The sequence below is a fragment of the Epinephelus lanceolatus genome, chromosome 8 (assembly GCF_041903045.1).
Source record: "Epinephelus lanceolatus isolate andai-2023 chromosome 8, ASM4190304v1, whole genome shotgun sequence".
In the NCBI taxonomy this organism is placed as follows: domain Eukaryota; kingdom Metazoa; phylum Chordata; class Actinopteri; order Perciformes; family Serranidae; genus Epinephelus; species Epinephelus lanceolatus.
In genome coordinates, this window is record NC_135741.1 from 32,050,244 (window position 1) to 32,073,677 (window position 23,434).

The 23,434-nt window shown below is 41.9% G+C and overlaps 1 protein-coding gene across 3 annotated transcripts in view; it reads left to right on the forward strand.

The window, feature by feature from the left end:
- Window positions 1-23,434, forward strand: part of bsna (bassoon presynaptic cytomatrix protein a) — a 211,827-nt gene that overhangs the window by 149,704 nt on the left and 38,689 nt on the right. For all 3 annotated transcript variants that reach the window (XM_078170200.1, XM_033629348.2, XM_078170201.1), the window contains 3 exons: window positions 11,598-12,041; window positions 16,304-21,694; window positions 23,200-23,367. In XM_078170200.1, coding sequence (XP_078026326.1) covers window positions 11,598-12,041; window positions 16,304-21,694; window positions 23,200-23,367 — 6,003 coding nt within the window. The remainder of the gene's footprint in view (window positions 1-11,597; window positions 12,042-16,303; window positions 21,695-23,199; window positions 23,368-23,434) is intronic.

Consider the following 23,434-nt stretch of genomic DNA (forward strand, 5'->3'; position numbering starts at 1 on the left):
TCATAGTAAACTATATGTCACAGCGCCGACACTCAGGTGGTCAGCAGCATTACACATTCTCTCGTGTGTGTGCTCTGCTGTACTTTGGCAGTCTGCTATATTTTCAGAGGAAGTGCACAGCTCAGCAGATGTTCTAGCTGCGTTTTGACATGAACTCATAGGTCCAGTCAGTCATCAATCATAATCTGTCTCCACCCTGATTGGCTCATCAGTGTTTGACCCTGGAGGTTAAGAGGTATTGCCAGTGGAAAGTTTGATATTAAGTTGATTTACTGTGAGGTTGTCGTGGTGATGAAGATGAAGATGATGCATGGCTTTGTGTCATTCTGTGAAGCAGTTTGTGCAGCAGTGGCTTGTTGTTAGTAAGTGTAATATGGTGGTTATATGAGGAATATTGGCTTCACATTAAAGAGTTTGGATTTTGCTTTACTTCGATAAACTATTACCACATTAATTTTGAACTATTAACTTTTTATAGTGAATATTTCTTTAGTTTAAAGTAGTTCATTTTCCAAACTTGTGGGCACCACAAACAAAACTCCACTTCTCTCAACTGATAGGCAAAAACCTCATCAAATACAACCAAAAATTTCTGTATGGATAGATACTGCTGTGATTAAGGCCCTGTCTACACGGATACGGATATTTTCCCTCGTTTAAAAAAAATTCTGTCCACATAACCAACATTTTACAAAATATCTTTGTTCATACTAGAACGCAAAAAGGACAAATCAACTGGGCTTGTTCCAAAACTGTAATTTCTTGCGGACTTTAAACCACGGACACATGGACCAAATAACATTGGGCACAGCAGACACCTAAAATAGTGGTGCACAGGGCTGGGTATTGGTACTTCATAGCTTTAAGGTATCGATTACCCAGAAATAACCCAGTACCAAGTATCAAAACTTCTCAAGTCAAACAATACTTGCATTTGATCCTTTTGTACCCAGATCTAGAAAAAAATACTATTTGCATGATTTTGCCTGTAGTCAATCACTGCAATGTGATGTGTGATTTGCCCACTACTGCAGCAGCTACACCCCATACAGTCTGTGGTGTGGTGATGTCGAGCGCAATGTATTTGACGGAGTTGGCAGCTCAGTGTGCCGAGATACATTCAAAATGTTGTTCAAATGTATGGCTATACTACACATCTGGGACATCTGGGTGTCAAATAAGGTAGAAAAAAAGGGTATCAAAGGAAGTACTCTGTTGGTACTACTTCAAGGTCACTGGTATTGGTACAACTACAATATCCATCCCTATTGGTGCTGCAATACAAAGTTAAGATATAAAGTAGTCATCATAATAAAGCGGTAGTCAGCCTTTGTTATTTTTGTTTCTGGCACATGCTTTTTACACAAAGAAACAATGGGCATACTATATTGAGGAGATGACATCATCATTTCCTGCTCCATTTTACATGTCCACACAGACACAAAGTAAGTGGAGTTTTGAAAAGTTTGCAACCAGAAGGCTTTTTTTTTTTTTTAATAAAATCTCTGTTTATGTTGATAAGAGGCCAAAACGTAGAGGAAATATGCGTTTTCAAATATATATATATATATATATATATATATATATATATATATATATATATATATATATTTATATTTATATTTATATATAAATATTTGTAAGTGTAGACAGTGCCGGAATTAGGCTACATATTTTTTTCATTTGGGTGAACTGGCTCTGTATGCTTCTAAAGTAATGGTCACTGATTTCTCTGCCTTGAAGTGTATTCATTCCACATTGAACAAAACATTGTAACTTTATAAACCAACAAAAACACAAGTATTTCTCTCATTGTAACATAACTGAGTCAAGAAATAAATTGTTTGTTCTTCAGTTTATTCATTTAAAAATGGAGAATTTCATAAAGACAGTTAATTCATCTTGTGTACCTTCAGTCTACCACACAGCCCTCAAGAAACGTAATGCCACTCGGATTATGGTTTGTGTCAACATAATGAGGGAAAGATTTTAATTAACGTATTTATACAGTACAGGCCAAAAGTTTGGACACACCTTCTCATTCAATGCGTTTTCTTTATTTTCATGACTATTTACATTGTAGATTCTCACTGAAGGCATCAAAACTATGAATGAACACATGTGGAGTTATGTACTTAACAAAAAAAGGTGAAATAACTGAAAACATGTTTTATATTCTAGTTTCTTCAAAATAGCCACCCTTTGCTCTGATTACTGCTTTGCACACTCTTGGCATTCTCTCCATGAGCTTCAAGAGGTAGTCACCTGAAATGGTTTCCACTTCACAGGTGTGCCTTATCAGGGTTAATTAGTGGAATTTCTTGCTTTATCAATGGGGTTGGGACCATCAGTTGTGTTGTGCAGAAGTCAGGTTAATACACAGCCGACAGCCCTATTGGACAACTGTTAAAATTCATATTATGGCAAGAACCAATCAGTTAACTAAAGAAAAACGAGTGGCCATCATTACTTTAAGAAATGAAGGTCAGTCAGTCCGGAAAATTGCAAAAACTTTAAATGTGTCCCCAAGTGGAGTCGCAAAAACCATCAAGCGCTACAACGAAACTGGCACACATGAGGACCGACCCAGGAAAGGAAGACCAAGAGTCACCTCTGCTTCTGAGGATAAGTTCATCCGAGTCACCAGCCTCAGAAATGGCAAGTTAACAGCAGCTCAGATCAGAGACCAGATGAATGCCACACAGAGTTCTAGCAGCAGACCCATCTCTAGAACAACTGTTAAGAGGAGACTGCGCCAATCAGGCCTTCATGGTCAAATAGCTGCTAGGAAACCACTGCTAAGGAGAGGCAACAAGCAGAAGAGATTTGTTTGGGCCAAGAAACACAAGGAATGGACATTAGACCAGTGGAAATCTGTGCTTTGGTCTGATGAGTCCAAATTTGAGATCTTTGGTTCCAACCGCCGTGTCTTTGTGAGACGCAGAAAAGGTGAACGGATGGATTCCACATGCCTGGTTCCCACTGTGAAGCATGGAGGAGGAGGTGTGATGGTGTGGGGGTGTTTTGCTGGTGACACTGTTGGGGATTTATTCAAAATTGAAGGCACACTGAACCAGCATGGCTACCACAGCATCCTGCAGCGACATGCCATCCCATCCGGTTTGCGTTTAGTTGGACGATCATTTATTTTTCAGCAGGACAATGACCCCAAACACACCTCCAGGCTGTGTAAGGGCTATTTGACCAAGAAGGAGAGTGATGGAGTGCTGCGGCAGATGACCTGGCCTCCACAGTCACCGGACCTGAACCCAATCGAGATGGTTTGGGGTGAGCTGGACCGCAGAGTGAAGGCAAAGGGGCCAACAAGTGCTAAACACCTCTGGGAACTCCTTCAAGACTGTTGGAAAACCATTTCAGGTGACTACCTCTTGAAGCTCATGGAGAGAATGCCAAGAGTGTGCAAAGCAGTAATCAGAGCAAAGGGTGGCTATTTTGAAGAAACTAGAATATAAAACATGTTTTCAGTTATTTCACCTTTTTTTGTTAAGTACATAACTCCACATGTGTTCATTCATAGTTTTGATGCCTTCAGTGAGAATCTACAATGTAAATAGTCATGAAAATAAAGAAAACGCATTGAATGAGAAGGTGTGTCCAAACTTTTGGCCTGTACTGTAGATGTTCGTAATGTATCTGCAAAATGTGAACTGACGACATATTTCATTTGTTCGCCTCAAAATATCAGAGGCACTTAAGAATGTTTAACCTTTTATAGTTATATTTCGGCAACTCAGCTGTTAGTTTAGGGTACCTCAAATGGCTTCTGTCATACAAGACCGTAGCACCTGTGGGCTGGAAAAATCTCCGTTAGCGGACAGAATTCAGGCAGCAGTTACATTTCCTCCAAAGCATAGTTGACAAAACATGTTTTTATTGCATATACAAATACATCATCATCTTCATCTTCATCATAATCATATCATCACTATCATCACCGGTCCACTTCAACACCTCCTCCTCTGGCTCTTCCTCTTCCACTGTCCGCCTCCTGTCTCCTCTGCCCCCACTTCCAGCCGGTTACATCAGACACAGCAGGGAGCCACAATACCAGAGGCTGAGCTGAATTACTGTGTCCGTGCACGCACTTGTGCACGCGTGGTGTCACTCACTTCCCCATTTCTCCTCCCCTCTGCCCAGTGGGCTCCTCTCCTCCCCGTCCCCTCCTCCTCCTCTTCCTCCTTCTGCTTGTCATCTCTCTCTCCTTCTGGTTAGCCTTCAGCTACACAGACCTCCTCCATTTTGCATTGATGTGAACCGTGTGACTACATGCGTGTGTGTAAGTATGAGTGTATGTGTGGTGCAGTAGAGTGCAGCCTAAAGCAGCAGCCAGTGCTAGGAAAGTGTGCACTCGAGCAGAACAGTGGCATTCTGGGTAAAAATAGCCCTCGCTCTGTTGGAGGGAGAGAAAAAGGAGACAGAGAGTGACAGGGAGAGAGAAGAGGAGACGGAGGGTGAGAGGAAGATAGGAGTTTAATGATCTTGTAGTGAAGAGAGAAAAGAGAGGAGCTGCGGGTGCGAATGTGTGAAAAGTAAAACACAAAGAAAAAAGGATGAGAATGAGTCAGAGTGGAAGTGAACTGAACCTGAGAGAGAGAAGCTCTGGCACAAGAGAACCACTCAGTAATTTAAATGGAGGGAGTGCTGGAGCTTGGTGTAGTTGTCATGGAGCAGGCCACTCTCTTTCACTGTTATTTATACCTACAAAACGTAATGCACTATAATTTGTATATAAACCATGTAATCGTGAGCCAGGAGGCTGTGATCACATGACCTATACGCTGCAGGCTGTCCGCCATCATGTGAAGGGAGCAAAGGAGGAAGTCAGGTCATGTAGTATAAAGGGTGAAAAAGTGCGTATAGGGACATGGTCAGGGTGGACGGGTCGAATAAACACAGGAATCTGAATCAGGGGACCGGGTTGGTGACCTGTGTGAGACCATAAATCAACTTTGAGTTGTTATAAAAGAATACTTCACCCCCAAAATGATCATTTGCTTACCGCATGTCACCTTGAATCCGTGAGGGAAACTTTGTTTTTCTCACATGTGAACGAAGAATCCAAAAAAGGAATTTGTGCATTGACGTCATTGGGGACTACATTTAACATGCTAAACCTACCATGATTATTTTCCTAAACCTAGCCTAAAGTCTCACCAACAAATTTGGTAGAGACATTCATGTTCCCCTAAAAGTTTTGATATGGTGATATCGACATGATACATTTCCCCTGACAGCTGGGTATCCAGGTTACTGATCACCTGCATAGATGGAGACATCAGAGCTACACCATGTCTGTACCAACTGACTTCTCTAAGCAGTATTAAATGAACCCAGCTTTGCTACTGCACTGATTTCTTCTCCCAGTAATGAAATACAGAAGTTAATCAGTATAAACTGATCTTGGCATTCCTAAATTCAGACTTCAGTGTGTAGTACACCTTCCACTCGTAACAGTAGTAGTAGTATATAAAGAGAAATAAAAAGAGACAGAGATAGAAAACTAAATACCAAACATTCCCTGCAGAGGATGCAGTTTTCTTCAGGGCCATATATGACAATACTTCTCGACTAATTGTAAGGCCTTTCTTTGGCCGAGAGGCAGGGCTGGACTGGGACAAAAAATCGGCCCGGGCATTTTGAGCCTAGTCCGGCCCACCAGGTATTGATGGAAAGACAATGAAGCCTATGAATGAAAACAAACTTTCTTGTGACACTGCTTGTACACTGTCTTGTTGGTGTATATGTACTTGTCTAATAAATTTAAACCTACACCATACTCCCAGTCCCATTATTCTATACAGTACTTACTTAGAGGAACCCAAAAGGCTGCTTGGTCTAGTGAACCTCCTGAACAATGAACGTATGATGGGATCCTGAAAATTGGACAGTGAGGAATAGAGGTGAGACATGATCATTGATGAATATTAAAATGAATAAATGACAGATTTAATAATATTTTCATAGACTATGTACTCACCACATCAATAACCAGCACAGCAACACATAATACTTCCTCAAACATGGCAACCTTTAAAAAGTGAAGGGATGGAAACATGCCCACAATAAAACAAAATACAGGTAATTATTGTCCACAAGAGTTTGCTGTTACATGTCAGTAGAATAAAGAGGATATTTATGTATAAAAGACAAATACATTTAAGTAGTTACTTTTAACTCCAAGCCACTTTTATGTTAATGAACAGCATCACATCTCCTGGCAAATCCTAATTTGATTCAATCTAAATTATACGTGCAAGTGGGTTTATGATGAATACTAGCCTAATCATTTGGTTTTACATGAACATTTTTGCTCTGTTGAGCTTTAGCTGTTTCAGAGTAAAGAATTACTGCATAGTGCGCTTATATCAATTAATAGACATTGAAATATTTTACTACCTAACTAATAAAGAATATACTTAACTAACTAAATGAATAAAATAAAGTTACTGAAGCACTAAGATCACCATCACTAGTATAACATCATAGAAACAGCCCAGCAGTAGAGAAACCCCGTCATGCTGCTCAACAGCCAGCTAAATTGTTAAATGGCCTACTCATAACTATGCTGTGTTAAGAGTTAGCAAGCACAACGAAAATAAACTATCAACCAAACTTGATTCATATCTGACCCAGGTAGACTGCTGTTCATCACTTCTTACCTGAAGTTCAAATTCCCCTCCAGTCGCACCACATGTGCCGTTGTCATATAATGCGGCGGCCGCGGGTCTCCTCCTCCTGCCTCCCCTTCACCTCATTACCTGCTGCAGCTGCTTTGGATGCCAGTGCGGGTGCGGTCACTGATGCTGCCGCTGAAGAAGCTCCGCCATAGCAGCAAACATCTGTGTTATTTTAACACATTTGGCAGCATCTTCCTAAAGGGCTTGTCTCTTTTTCTCTCTTATTTTCTCCTTTGAGTTTCTTCTCAATTTTGTCAATCTCCTCTCTCTCTGTATGATTGATTGACTGACAGCCGAGGCCCAAGTGGGAGGGGGCATCGGCCCTCGGCTGTAATTGGTCCAGCCCAGAATCAATCATGACTAATGGGCCGATCTACCAGTTTTGTGTACCAATAGGTATCATGACATGACTAAAAAAAAAAAAAATAAACAAAAAAAATAAAAAAGGCCCGGCCCAAAATTACCATCGGCCCACCGGGCAAATGCCCGGTATGCCTGATGGCCAGTCCAGCACTGCCGAGAGGTGAACACAGTGGTGAGTTGTTTGCACAGATTTGTCATAAATCAAATCCAGTGACAGTAGAGATATGATGTGCAGTGACAAAGAGACAGGTTCATTACTTTTCTTTCATGAAATGTATAAAGATATGAAGGAGGGGAAAAAGCAGAAAACAGACAGAAAATGAGCAATGACAAAAAAACAAGATGACAATAGATATAAAAGGAGCACGGGAGAAATTGTGGAAAAACTAGAAGATAAAATACATTAGAGTCTGAATGCAGAATTAGAACTGATGGAGATTTTTAGTGAGCGTTATTGACGGGAGAAGAAAAGGCCAGATTGTTTGCGCTATGTAGGTTAAGTGGTGCAGCGGTGGGCTACTCTGCGGGACAACACACACACATACGCACGCACACACGTGACGTGATCTGTAGGACTGAATGTACTCGCTCTGGGAAAAGGAGAGAATGAGTTCACTTTATAGTCTAGAAATGATTCAACAGTCTCAGAGGCTACTACTGTACAGTGTGCTGCTGTAGGGGATACACACACACACATGCAGACACACACACACACGTACACACAAAGTTTATTATACTGTAGTTAAAGGAGTAATTGTGAGCTGAATACACTCACACAAGGTCAACATCTTACAGTGTATTCTGTACAATGAAACGTCGGGCCAGTGGTAGAGAAAAACAAAATTCAGGATGTTCACTGATATGTGTGCTGTATAATAAATGAGAAATATATTTTCTTTTAGTTATGTACAATTGATAGAAGGGTTCAGACAGTCGGTTTACTGATCAGTCAATAAACAAAAAATTTAAAATAGTTTGATGATTGAAAAGTGACACATGCCAAACATTTGCTGCCTCCAGCTTCTCAAATGTTTGTTACTTTTTTATATCATGCCTTAAGTCCCTCATGCTCAGACAGCCCAGCACAATCAAATGAAGTCTGGCCTGCAGCTCAGACTGACACTTTCATCAAACATTTGTTCCAATTTAAAAGTAGTTCCTTATATTTTTTATGCTGGAGTCATTGAGGTGAAAGCATGACATTCAAAAGAATTCGTGTTTTTTTTTGCAGTGTCTTTAAAGAGAGGCGAAAATTGAGTGAACAGTGTTGAAGTAAACCATAAAATGTTTTGGCAGGAAGTTTTTTAACTTAAGTGTCTCGTTTAATCACTGAAATGATCAGTAATTGTAAACAACACCACCATTATTGATTTTCACTACTTGTGTAAGTGTGTCCTTCCTTACTCAAATACTTCTCGTATTTCCTTTCTTTCGAATAGCAGGTTTAACTTTGGATGGTGATAGGGAGGATGTCATATTTTCAAGCTCTCCTCATGCACTGTTTGTTTTTCTATAAAAAGTAATGCACCAAAATGAGTTCATATCTTATGTAATTATGAACCAGTAATTCGTATATCACTCACATATTTGGGAAGACTGCAATTATCAGACCAATATGCTGAAGAGAGGAAAGTACATGTTGATATTTTATATCTTATCAGCTGAATTTTTTTCTCATCATCTCAACCCAAAGGTCAACATGGAAGATCACTGTTTTTTGCTGTTATTTTCACGTTAAGCTGAATTTATATTTCTGCGTCGAATCAACAACGTACCTACAGCCCGATGTGCACCAGAAATGTAACTACACATTGCGGCGATGCAGACCTCCTGTCTATTTTTGTAAGCTGAAATCATTTCAAACAATAAACTGTGAAGACAGTAAAGCCTCCACTAAAATAGCATTTTAAGAATGTGTGTGATTTATCCTGGCTTCATATGAGCAGAGGAAATCTCTGCTCGTTGCTAGGCTAATTTATACAATGTAAAATGCCATAGGCTTGTGCTAATATTGTTAGCGTGTTGTATATGTTCGAAACGTGTTGAGTACAAGACAGTTGTTTTGTCGGTGAACCCTGTGAGTAATGGAGCCTACTTTTGTAATTTTACCTTTGTTACATGTTGCTGTTGTCCCTGGCTTCATATGAATAGAGGAAAAGTCCACTAGCCACTAGGCTAATTAATACATTGAAAAATGACATAGGCTCGTGCTAAAAACATTAGCATGTTGTATTTGTGGGGAAAATGTGTCCAGCCAAAGACAAGTGCTTTGTCTCTGAATGCTGCGAGTTATAGTGAAGCTGATTTGTGTATTTGTGTTTGAAATGGTCGCTATTAAGCCATGTTTAATGTGTGTTTAAGGTGTGTTTAAGGTGTGTTTTGACTCAACTAAACTGTACAGCACTTCACAGAAACCCTGCTGCAGTTTTGGAGATGTAACTGCAGAGTGACACAGACAGACCACTGCACGAGTATAAATGCTCACAATGGCATAGGCCACGTGCTAGGCTATGGTGAAGTTACTGCATATAGCTGATGCACAAGTATGAAATCAGCTTTAGATGAAAATTACAGCTACCAGTACATCTGTTTAGCCTTTTCCCCCACTGTTTTTCTACATACAGTCAGTAGTGTCTGTATATTGTAAGGCACTGGATAGATTTGTGTTTCAACAGGAAAGAGAGGCAACATTTTTTGGAGCTGTTACACATAAAACTTTTCATAATAATCAGACAGCAACACTCAGACACACATTATCTGCCTGAACTTTGCTGGTACTAGAAAGGCAACGCCAGAACACCTGTTGGTCATTAAAACAGACGTGATTTGAGGCCTCAATGCAGACTGATGCAGAGCAGGGCTGATAGTTTTATATTCATACAGATGTTTTACTAAAATATTTATCTATTGTTGCCCATTTTCTAGTTTAAAAAAATAATTGGGAATTTGCTAGTTTTCCTACTTTGTTTTTTTATTTTTTTATACGTTTTTGTTGATCTTTCTGCTGTAATGATTCCAGCTGTCATTACAAATTCTGGCTGCCTGTAAGTAATAATGACCACAGTGTCTAACACTCAACCCAAAGCTGCATCCATCACTGTGGAGTCTCTTGTATGACACCTAAAAACAGATAAGTCTGAAATGAATTCAGAGAAACATAGAGATAAAGGGGGCTTAATAGGGAGAGGAGATATAAAAGATGAGGAGAGGGGAGGGGTTAGGATAGGTTTGGTGAGTTTTTACGAGGAGAGGATGAGTGTGGAAAAGAACAGAGATGGGAGATAAGTGTTCAGTGGGGAGGGCTACATCTGTCAGTTATTCATTACATGATTAATAAGGCCGCTCTTCAGTCCAAAACAGCATCAGGTAAACAGAAGGTGTCTTTACTGGAGAGATGCTGACGAGACAATGAATATTGAATATTTTGAGCGATAAATCTTAGTTGTCTTTAAATAAAATGTAAACCAATTACTCTCTTTTTCTGTCAGCGTGTCGCTGAACCGACCCCTGTGGCTTTTCTGTTGGCACATTCCAGAGATCACCTGTCAGTCAAACACTGTGGATGGGACAGTGACATTTACTTAGTCTTCTTAGCCATGGTGGCTATCGATGCTCACACCAAGTCAAATCTCTTCTGCTTCTTTTGTTTTAATGTCTTTTTCTGGACAGACCTACAGTTTGTTCACATCAGCAAATGGAAAAAAGTTAGAGACGAAAAATTTAGATTATGCAGAGTGTGTGTGTGTGTGTGTGTGTGTGTGTGCGTGCGCATGCATCGCAGTCTAATTTTTCATCAGTCAGCCTCACAGTGTGAGAAGTGAGTGGAGCCGATGTGATGAAAATAGGGTGTAGCTGTCAGCGTGACTTGGCTTTTTAGAAATGTACGCCAGCTTAGCTTAGCCCGCTGCAGCTCTGACAGCTCTGTCTGGAAATAAGATTTCCAGAGTGTGTAGAGCTTGCGCACGCGTGTGTGTGTGCATCTGTCTCTGCAGTCTGCTGCTTAAGTGGAATCGACATATTCAACGTTAAGAATATTAATCAGCGTGTTAAACCATCAATCTTATTTAACTCCAATGAGGACACATCATTTCAGTGGAGGAGTAGTTGCAGAGGGACACAGGGTTAAATGGTCTTTAAGTCACACACACTCTCACACACAAACACACACACTTACCTGGGAGCTAACCAGTGCTGCTGAGCAATAATAAGCTACCTGATGACTTTTTGACAGTCCTGTCATTCAAGCCGGTGACTTTTTTATTCAAAATATCACTTTATTAGCTTTTTAAATTGTATTTTTTGGAAGCATATGCCAGATTTTGCCTCTCCTGTCATGTCAGTGTTGATGTTTTGAAACTTTGAAACAGCCTTTTCAAAGCATGGGCAATGAGCTAGAAGAAAGATTTTGGAATTTGAATGTCTTCAGACATGTTTTCGGCCATGTTGTGGTGATGATATATAACAACAAAAATGTAGTATGGCAAAAAACAAACTTTTGTCACTGACTCTTTTGTTTTTGTCTTCTCTGTGTTTCAGAAAAAAGAGTGGTTATGTCTCAACTGCCAGACCCAGCGGCTGATGTCCGGGGGCGGCCTCGACGAACCTCCACTTCCCGTTCCTCATTCGTCTCCCAAGCACCAGCCAACGGGCTCGCCCCGTCACCAGGCGCCAACCAGTCAGCAAAGCCCTCTCCACAAACCCACCAGTCAGCAGGGCCCCAAGCCAGGCCAGCCGCAGACACAGAAAGCGCCGGGAACTGGCGGCAGCGTACCATTTGTACCCACTGCTGCCAAACAACCGACCGACACCAAGACAACGACACCAGTATCGACCACAGAGACTCAGAAACCTCTGAAACCCTCAGAGGAGAAGCCCAAAATCGAGCCTGACAACCAAACTGCCAAAGACACCAAACCCTCCCAGAAGAAAGGAGAGCAGATCACACCGATTAAGGAAATCAAGAAGTCCAGGCACTATGATGTAAGTCTGATTTTTTTTTTTCATAACATTGCTTTAGTCATGTGTATGACTCTGTATGTTAAGCTATGGAAAATGACCAAAAGTTGATACTAGTATAAGTGTTTTACAGCTTCTGAATAGTGAACCAAATAAACAAGATGGAAAGTGACAATCAAAAATGAATATACATGTTCTTCCTCTTACCTGTAGTGCCGTCTATCAGTCTAGATTGTTTTGGTGTGAGTTGCTGAGTACTGGAGATATGGGACATAGAGTTGTCTGCCTTATCTTGAACATAATAGAACTAGATTGCACTCGGCTTGTGGTGCTCAAAGCGCCAAAACAATACATTTAAAATAGTCAACGGCAACGTCTCTTTCCAGACATTATGACCCGGTTACTCAAAATAATCCACAGACCTTGTCATGAGCAGTTTCATGTAGGAACTATTTCCCTTCTATCGAGCTTCACCCGCCAACCAAATCACTACACAGAGGGAAGTGTGAATCTAATGCTAGATCACCTAGCGCCACTGAGCTAGATAACATTACAGCGTAGGTGAGCCATTAATCTTTACATCTGGCACTGACACAAGCACAAGCCTCTCGTTGATGAGCAGATGCACACGTCCTTCTGCACAGTGATACAGTTGGCGGGTGTAGTTTGGTAGAAAGAAAAAAGTTCCTAAAGACTGATTAATAGCACTACAGGTATGAGGAACAATATGTATTTTTGATATTGGGGTGAACTGTCCCTTTTAGCTGATTTTCAGTTAACGCTCTCTGAAAACCATAGTGTAACATACAGGTCTGTGTGCCAAAAAATGGCCATTGTCTGGACCATTTTAACTTAAAGAGCATGTATGCAGGTTGAGTTATGTGAGTGTGCATGGCTGTTTCAGCGTGGCCCAGCTTTGCATTCATACAGTTTTTCCATCACACTTAAAGAGCTTAATGAAAGCTCTTGTTCAGCACCAAGTATGTGTAGTCTACAGGATTTTGCCCACGCTGGACCTCCAAACACCCCACAGTCCATACAGTCAAGATATGTTAAAGATAACAGGGCTGCAATCCAGATGATCATAAGTAATAAGTCTGACACCGGAGAAATGGATGTTAACTTTTTACATCACCATGGATCCTGCCAACGACCAGCTGCCTGGTGCCTCATTAGATTCCCTCCAGCGTTTCCTTCAAGGTTTTGATCGCTGTGTTTAGACTCCAGATGTAAGTAAATGAATAACAGTGGCATCATGAGGTCATTCATGCTACTGTGAATATGGCCTCTGTTACACTTTTGTGATGACTTGTGCTCACAGATAAGCACTTGTTAAGGTTCATAAATGTCACTTTGAACAGATCTGTGAGACTGCATTAGTTTGGCATTGTAGGTTGGCCAACTATCACTGTCTTACAACACAGTCAGCAAATGCAACACAAAATCAAACTTCCATTTCTAAGAGTTCTTGCTGGACTCCCTTTTCTATGGGTAAAGTTAAGAAAGTAAGCAGTAAGTAAGAGAGTACCAGTTCCTTTGAAGCTCAAGTCTCCCATTATTCTCTCATGAATATTTAAGATTTTCTCCTGCATGTTTCTCAACTGCTGCATGCTGTTTTAATATTAAATGTAATCAAATTTTGTGACTGGTGGTCAGTGATCCATAAAATACTTTTAAGTTGTTTAATTCTTTAAAGTTAAAATGGTGGGGAAAATAACTAGTACAATGTGCTCTTCCCCATATGTCTTGGTTTTTTGTTTTGTTTTGTTTTTTAATTTCAGTTAGATTAAACTAATTTTTTATTGAAAGATGAAATTCATAATTACAGTGACAAGTAAGATGCCTCAAGGTTTGTAGTGTCACTGAGAGCCTTCATGAATTTACAATGCAATGGGATGGTTTAGGGTTTAATATCATAACCAAATTTCTAGATGTATTTGCCCTGTTCATATTTTTGCCATTCTCTGATTTTATATAAGCTTTTCTTATTTGTTTGTTTTCTCTGACCTCCATAATCACCCAGAGTTTACTCTTGAACTCCTTTTTATTTAAAGCTTTTTTTTGCAGTCCATGTATAAAATGTCTCCATGTGTAAAAATACCCCAAATATTTCATGTGAATTTACAGTTACATTCAGCTGGACGATCACAGCCCGGCCCAGTTTTTCCTTTGTTATACTACAAAGTGACAATTAGCCTGTAAGCAAAACACTGGGTGTTTTTCATCACAAAATATAGTTGTGGTATGTCATTACCTAAGACTTTCTATGGAGCATGGTTATTTAAAATTGTAAGTTGAACCAATTACTTTCTTCTGTGGTGTTGGACGTCCGTGGCTGTTTGGAAAGCATGTCATTGATTCCCTCCTCGCAGAATGCTGAGGCTGCAAGTGGCAGCATTCATGGACTACCTTGGGGAGGGGGAGTGAGAGTGAGAGAGAAACACAGAGAGAGTGAAATAATGCCTTTTCTTACTCAGCGGCAGCCATCACTCCTGCTGAAATATTTATAAAGATTGGCTGCTTTGGGCCCTTTCAAAGGCAGAGCAGACCTTCCTCATCTAGGGAGCTGCTAGGAATTTAAAGTGCACAGAGCTCAAAGTAAAGTCTCCTCTGAAGTATTGTAACCATCGTAAGAGGTTTTCTAGAAAATCTCTCCATAATTTTTATCTATTTTGTATTCTGTCCTCCATCCCCCCTTTCATTCACCAGGTTAGTCCCTTTGAGATTATGATTTGGCATGTTATGAACAGACATCTGAGACAGAGCCATTGATGAATGAGTTTTGGGTAGTTTTTACGTTAACTTTCACAATCACTCATCACGAAAAGACTGAAATTTTCTCACTCCTAAAAAGCACAGTTTGACTAACCTCTTTCCATCAATGGCTCAAAAAATTGTTAACAAATCCAACAACCTTAAGCCACTTTGTGATAAATGTATAATTATGCAATTTGTCTTAATGCTGTCATTTACTTCTTAATAAAACCAGACCATACTCCATGTATTTGATCGAGTTAAATTGTTGCATAATTCTGTATTACATATTTGTATTGTAACTAAATTGTAATGAAGAAAGTATTTATTGAGGACTTTGTTCAAAGGGCAGGCATAGATTTAGTGGATCTAATGTGAGATGGTTTATTCAGTTTTAGAAATAGGAAGGGCAAATGTTTTCCTGTATAATTCTACATCCACAGTGACATTTAATAACAAGTTCAAGCCTATTCTTTCACATGTTCTCTCTTAATTAAAATCTGTCACTTTTTCTTTCTTCTTTGTGCAATTTAGCAACTTTTTTTTATGCGATAACACCTACACATTCAATTTTAGCCCATATTTGAGCTTTAAAAAACAATCTTGTTGAATAAAGTGGAATTTCTGTAATTGGAGTTTGGGGTTCTTATGAACCAAATCAGCTGTTGTTGTTGTTGTTATTACTGGAAACTATTTTTTGCTTTCTGTCCAATATTTTAAGCTAAGACTTTGTTACTTAGTTGAATTCCATAAAGACTAAATTTATAAACATGGAGCAAACCCCAAACTTTCAAAAACTAATGAAGAGAGACCTACTTTATTTCATTCTTATTTAAAATGTTGTTAATATTTTTATATATAGCACTTCTTACATGGTAGCTAATGTTCCATAGGAAAAAAAAGGATAATTGACGTTAATTACATGCCATTAAAAAACTATTAAATCATCAAATGTACGTGAACATCTGAAAAGGCTTCTTGAATGATCGCAGACAAAATTCACTGTAGTTTGTATCTATCAAGATATTTTAGGTATCAAGTTCGAGAGAGCTCTCAGGGTCATTGCTTTATCTCTTCTTGAAATGCTAAGATGAGATTGCAGTTTAATGACATATTTACAACCAGTATTTTTATTAAAAAGAGAGGACTGCTTTTTTAGCAGTTAGCTCAAGCACAGTTTGACATATTTAAGAAGCAAAATAAAACTGGAACAATCTTGTTATCTGACAGATGTTTTGGTCATCCAATATCGCACAAACAATGATAAGATATATCACATTAAACTGCAATTTTTAAAAAATAAACTTAATTTGTTCTTAGATAGATATTAAAAATTAGACAGAAAACATGAATTCTGTATTTTAAAAAAAAATCTGAATCTAAATATATTTGGGCTTAAATTGAATGCGTACTGATGTATTGATCCAGCATCAACGTATTATCACACTTTGCAAACACGACTTGACTTAAATTAAAAACCCTAGATACCCTAAATCTGATGCATTCTTCTGTCTTTCTCTTTCTCTCTTTAGGATACAAAAAACAACAGCACCCATGACTTGTCACGCAGCCCACAGAGCCTCAGTGACACTGGCTACTCCTCTGACGGCATCTCCAGCTCCCACAGTGAAATCACAGGTCTAATCCAAGAAGAGGAGATGAAGCTGAGCGAGAGGGGGATCAGTGGGCGGGGCTCCCCACCAAGCCCGTCTGAAATCACCAAACTAGAAAGCTCCATGAGGCCTTTGCTGGAGAAGAGCCTTTCTGAAGAGAAAGTGGACAGAAGGGGGAGGAAGCACAGAGATAGAGACTTGGATGACAGAGGGAAACAGCGCCCACGCTCCCTGTCAATCCCACCGGATGCATATGACTCTGACGAGGAACTAGAAGATATATTGGAGGAAGAAGAAGATGTAGGAGACTGGGAGAGTAAACGGAAGGAAGTGAAGGAGGAGAAGAAGGAGAAGAAAAAGAAGGAAAAAGAGGCTGAGCCCACAGAGATGACAGATGAGGAGTTCATGAGGAGACAAATAATGGAGATGAGCGCTGATGAGGAAAATGAGGAGGAAGAGGAGGAGGAGGAGGAAGAGGAGGAGGAAGAGATGGAGGAAGAGGAAGATGAGGAAGATGAAGGATATGGCTACCAGAAACCCAAGAAAAGCCACCATAAACACGTTATCTCTGACTCAGGGAAGGAGAAAAGACGTCTTCAGCACCACTCCAGCAGTTTTGAGGAGGAGACTAAGAGCACTACTGATGTCTATAAAGGCTCAGTGGAGGAGGGTGAGGAAGATCTGATGGCATCTCAAGGAGGCTTGAGACGCTTCAAAACCATTGAACTCAATAACACCAACAGCTACAGCCGGGACATGGAGCTGAGCAATGAAAATGACTTGAGCCTTGATCGGGAACCAGAGCTAGAGATGGAGAGCCTGACAGGATCTCCCGAGGAGCGTTCTCGAGGTGACTACTCCTCCACACTGCCAGCCACTTCATCCTCATATGGCTCAGGCCAGTCTCCTACTTCCATCTCATCAATGGAGGAGGACAGTGACAGTAGCCCTAGCAGGAGGCAAAGGCTGGAAGAGGCCAAGCAGCAGAGGAAAGCACGCCACCGCTCTCATGGCCCCCTCCTTCCCACCATTGAAGATTCCTCCGAAGAGGACGAGCTAAGAGAGGAAGAAGAACTTCTGAGAGAGCAGGAGAAGATGAGGGAGGTGGAACAACAGAGAATAAGGAGCACAGCACGAAAGACCAAGAGAGATAAGGAGGAGCTGAGGGCTCAGAGGCGCAGAGAGAGGTCCAAGACACCACCTAGTAATCTCTCCCCCATTGAAGATGCTTCTCCAACAGAGGAGCTGAGACAAGCTGCAGAAATGGAAGAGCTCCATCGATCTTCTGCTTCTGAATATTCCCCTCAGAGTTTGGACTCTGAGGCTGAGGGATATGAGTCCAAACTTTACAAGTCAGGCAGCGAATACAACCTGCCCACATTTATGTCTCTCTACTCACCAGTCGAGAAATCATCAACTACAACAACCACCACAGCACCATCCTCAACTTCCAAACCGCTAAAGAGCGCTGAGGAGGTTTATGAGGAGATGATGAGGAAGGCAGAGATGCTTCAGAAACAACAGAAACAACAGCAGCAACAGCAACATGGAAGACATGGGCAATACTACGAGGAGGACGTTAATGGACAAGGTTATGATGACGAGTATGAATATGATGATCAGGCAGGATACGACAATGAGGCAGCAGAGACAGAAACAGATATTTATGAGGAGATTCGACAAACATCACAGAACATCACCAAGATGCAGCAGGCCACTGATGAGCAAGTAGAGATTGAGATTGAGAGCTCCTACCCAGACAAACAGCTCCTAGACACAGGGTCAGCCTTTGCTAAGCTACTTGAGCAAAGCAATGCTCTACTAACTCCAGGGACCAGCCCCACCCAGATCTCAGCTCCTGTCTCCTTTGCCGAGACTGGAGGGCGGATTCCTGATGTCCGAGTTACGCAGCACTTCTCTGCAAAGGATGGACACAAAGACAGGATCAAAAGCCAAGCAGGAAAGAATGGAATAACTCCAACAGTGGCTGCCACCACTATTGCAGCATATGGAGTTTATGCCAGAGATGCAGTGACTATTTCTCAGACTAGTTCAAGCCACACTATGACAACGACTCAGTCCGGTATGTATGGCCGGCACACATCAAGTACTGCCACATCTTCAGCTACAGTCTCAAGTGTATGCAGCAAGATTGCAGAGATTACCCAGGCCTACAGTCAAAGAGAAGTGATCACCAGAAGGATAGGGGAGAGCAGAGGTGTCCATGTGCGAGACAGCTCAACATCTTCCACTGAGAGAATTATTGAGCCACGTTCTCCCAAGTACACTACTTATTACAGGAGCACCAGTCCTCCTCTTTCTCCATCGCCGCCGCCACAGAGTCCCACCCGTTCACCTTCCAGAAGGAATACAGCTGAGTTCTCTACCCAGACGTTCAGTTCAGCATTACGAATGTCAGATTCAGCTGGCTCTGGGCCTCCGTCTCCAGTGACGGCTCAGGGAACCCAAACAGCACATCGATCAGTTTCCCCACGGCTCTATCGTCAGCAGTCTTCCCAGGATGCCCCATACTCCCCACCTCCAAGCCCAGCTAGGCCTATGACAGTCAACACTGCTACTTCTCCTCTGTCTTCGCCTACCCGATTTAGCCGCCAATCAACATTTGACAATTACTCCCCATGTGGCAGCCCTCCAGACACGCCGCCTTACCAACAGTCTCCTACCCGAAGCTTCTACCGAACACAAAGAGTGGAGAAAGTAAATGTAGGAACAAGTATGGTCACCACAGCCAGCCTTTACACTAGAGGGTCCATGTCAATGGACAATATCTCCCTCTGTCGAATATCTACAGTCCCAGGAACTTCTAGGGTAGAGCAAGGCCATATGATCCAAGGTGGAAGTGTTGTGGACCTCAGAACAGTCACCAAACCTGCCCCTATTATCATGACTGACCAGGGAATGGATCTCACCTCCTTAGCCACCGAAAGCAGGAAATACCATGGTGGATCAGAGGGTAGCAGACATTCAACGATTGTACAGCCACTGATTATGAACCTGAACACGCAGGAGATCGCCACACCAACCACTGTGAGTGTCACTGTGGCTGCTTCCATGTTCATGACCCAGCCCAAACAGCCAACAGTCTATGGTGATCCCCATCAAAACCGAGTGGATCTGGGTCAGGGCATGGGTTCAGCTGTGTGTCTCTCCCAGAACAAACCGATTTCACCTCCAATGGATCCATCAATACCAAAAATTGATGCCAAACTGGAAGACCTCAGTATCCAACAGAAGGAGCTACAAATTCAGCAAGAGAAGCTGCAGAAGCAACAACAGCTCCTTGAACAACAGTTGCAGCAGCACCACCAGATGCAACAGCAGCAGCAACAGGCATCTGCTTTGGCCAGGTACAGCCTTACTGGCCAGATCCCACCTTTACTGAAAAAAGAGTTGCTAGTCAGTCAGACTAGTGCTGCCTCAGCTGTGGTCAGTGCTGTTTCACCAGTCATTAACCCTGAGCTGTATGGCACTGGTCCCATTGAGTTGAAAGGGAAGATCAGTCCTCCTGGTTTGATTTCAGGAGGTAAATCACCACATAGCATGGTAGTACAAATGGACGGAGGGCCAGAGCAGGCCAGGGCAGTGACTCAGCTAGTGAAGGTAGAAGAAGGACAGGATGCCATGGATCTGACAGGGGGCCAAATTAAACCAGACAACCAACCAGCTTGCTGTGATGTTGTTTACCGGCTTCCCTTTGGTGGAAGCTGTGTTGGTGGTGAGAAAGAGGGCATAAGACCTCCATCTGCCCCACCTCTTACCTATGAGTCTGACCAAGAAAGACAAACTGGAGGGTACCATGAATATCCAATGGATGAACGTAAGGCCTACACATTACCTTTCCCTGGTAGGCTCCAGCCTTCGATGTCTGATACAAACCTAGCTGAAGCTGGGTTACAGTCCTACCGCTCTAAACTAGATCCACAACTCCAAGCCTCAGGAGAACTTGCCATGGATCTAACTGCTATGAAACAGGGTTATGGAGGGTATATAGGAATGCAGTATGGCTCCTATACAGATTTACGGCATGGAGGAGACATCACAGCCCAAACGCTGCCTATAAGGAGATATAATTCTCTGTCTAACATCAGTGCCGACTATGGCTACTCTGCTCGTGACATTGCTGGCTTCCAAGAAGCTAACTTGGCTCAGTACAGTGCTACAACTGCCAGGGAGATCAGCCGGATGTGTGCAGCACTTAATTCTATGGATCGTTATGGAAGCAACCCAGATTTGATGCAGTTTGGTAGTTTGGGGAGAGGAACTGGATCTGCAGCCTCCAGACTTGCAGCAGGTCTCGGCATGAGACAAAACCTCCTCTTTGGACTAGATGGGAAACCAATCTCCCACAGTCAAGCACTAACCAACCTTATCAATGCCAGGCAGGCCAGCCTCAGAGCCATGTACCCTGCTGCTATTAGGTCCTCTGATGGGATGATCTACTCCACCATTCAGACTCCCATCGCTTCTACGCTTCCCATCACAACTCAGCCTGCCTCTGTTCTTCGCCCACTACTGAGGGGGGTCTACCGGCCATACCCCTCTGCCAACATGACACCTGTCCCCCTATCCAGTCTTAGCAGGCTACCAATGACCCCCAGAATACCCTTAACTGGACAAGGTCCAGTCCGTTACCCAGCACCAGGTCTTCTCCAGACAACGTCAACCACTGCCACTACTGCTGGTTCTGCAACAACTTCAGCACCAGTAGGTGCCCCAGTGTCTGTCCCCATGACAACTACTAGTTCTACAGTCCAGGATGAACCGGTTTACCTCGGTAAAGGTGCTTCCTCATCAGCAGAGGTCACCTCTGTGCAAGGTACAGTTGTCATGCCAATGGAGCAACAGCAGCAACCAATAAACCTGTCCCAGGCCCATTTACACAGTCAACAACAACAACAGCAACAAGCGGCAACCAATCAGCAGCCACAACAGCCACCTCCAGCTGCCCATGCCTACCCACCCTCTGCTCCTTCACACACTCACGGCTATACCCAACCTCCAGTTGGCCCCTCTGCCCCCTCTAGTGGTTTACCCATCGCAGGGGGTCTTCCTCCCTTCCCTCCACCAGGTGCCATACACAAGGAGGGTGAAACCGAGGCAGAGAGGCTGCATCGGCAGCAGGAACAGCTTCTGCAGATGGAAAGGGAGCGCGTGGAGCTGGAGAAACTTCGGCAACTGCGCCTGCAGGAGGAACTGGAACGAGAAAGGATTGAGCTGAAGCTGCACAGGGAGAAGGAGCAGATGCTGGTGCAGAGAGAGTTACATGAGCTGCAGAACATCAAGGAACAGGTAGAGGGAGAAACGGGAGGCGGAATGGAGAGTTTGATCATTGGTGTCTTGTTTGATGTTTTGTGGTTGTTGGTTTTGCAGTGGATTTTGATTTGTGTTTTGTTGTTTCTGTGGTTGTCTTTTTTGTGGTTTATGTTATTGTGTTTTTATCCTTTTATATTATTTGAATTGTTTTGTTCTTTCAATGTCACATCTTTGATGTGCAACCAGTAAATTGACTTGCAAGATACAGTACAGAAATGATAAAAAAACAATACTATATACAGTTACAGTATATGCATGCAATTCAGTGCATGTTTCCTATCAGTTCTCCAAAAAAGTACATGTAACAAACTGTGACAGTTTTATTGAAGATATTTGCCAGTGAGACCATTAAATATCTCTTCAGAAGATGGTGTTAAGATACTGTCATTGTCAGTGAAAATGTTATTTGATGTAATGATTTATGGCTCCTTGTGTTCAAAGAAATGTTTGCATCAGCCAACCTTACCAAAATATACTTCTACATGCATGCTGTGTAGTTCACTTTACTGGACCTTTCCTGTATATGAAGTGTGCATGAACATGCCTGTATTATGTATGTGTGACAGAGACTGATGATGCTCAGATTTTGGTTTCATGTTCCATTTGTTGGTTTGACTTATGTTCAGAGGGAAAATGGAAAGTGGTTTAATATTCCATTTGTTGGTCTGATTTATATGCAAAAGAAAAATGAATCCCATTATGTTGTATTTGTCTGATAACCAACAGCAAGTACACATTTGAATATACCACTTTTCTGAGCTCCTGACAGCCTTGTGCAGATGTTTTAACAGTTAACAGAAGGGCTAACATGACAATTTTCTTCTTTTTTGATAGAACAAGCAGTTGAAAATCTTTCAAGTTAACTCAGTTAAACAGGTGTGGAAGCCTTCCTTAATGAGAATGAACTAGAGATGGAATGTATAATATGCATCTCATATCCTACAGTATGAGCAAAAAACCCTAACTCCTTATTTGCACTAGCCTGTCATTTATGCAACAAAGAAAATGCATTACATATTTTCTTATGAGCATCATATGACTGGCAACAGCAATTACCAGCAGGCTACATGCTGCACTTCATTTATGTTGCGCTTCCATTCTTGGTTTATGCAATATATAGAAGTCTGACTAACTTGGAACCATTTTTAAAACTAATCCATCAGCGCAAGAATAACTCCATGTCACATTCAGTGTCAGGAGTTTTTGGTCATCTTGTATTCAACCAGATGTGCCAAAAGTCAACAACCTTGTCTTCTTCTGTCTTTACTGTCTCCCTCTCTATGTTTCTCTCATTGTCTTTAATCTTGTCTTCTTGTCCATCATTTATTTTTCTTGTTTGATCATTCCTTCTCCAATCAACCTGTCCACTCTCACCTCTTTCTTGTGCTACGCTTCTCCATACTTTTCTTGTCTTGTCCTCTCTCTGTGTTTTTTGCCGACGTGTGCTTCTTTCTGTTCCCCTTTCCCCCAACATTTTTTAGGTCCTCCAGCAGCAGCAACAGGAACGCGAGAAACAACTTGTTCTCCAGAGGGAGCAGTTGGCCCAGCAGAAGTCCCAGCTAGATCAGATCCAGTCTTTGCAGCAGCAGCTCCAGCAACAGCTTGTAGAGCAGAAGAGACAGAAAACAGCTGCAGCTCACAGCGTTCAGGTGAGGGAAAGGAGGAACACCATCAGGTGCCTTGTATGTGATGTGACATCTAGCCATAATGCTGAAG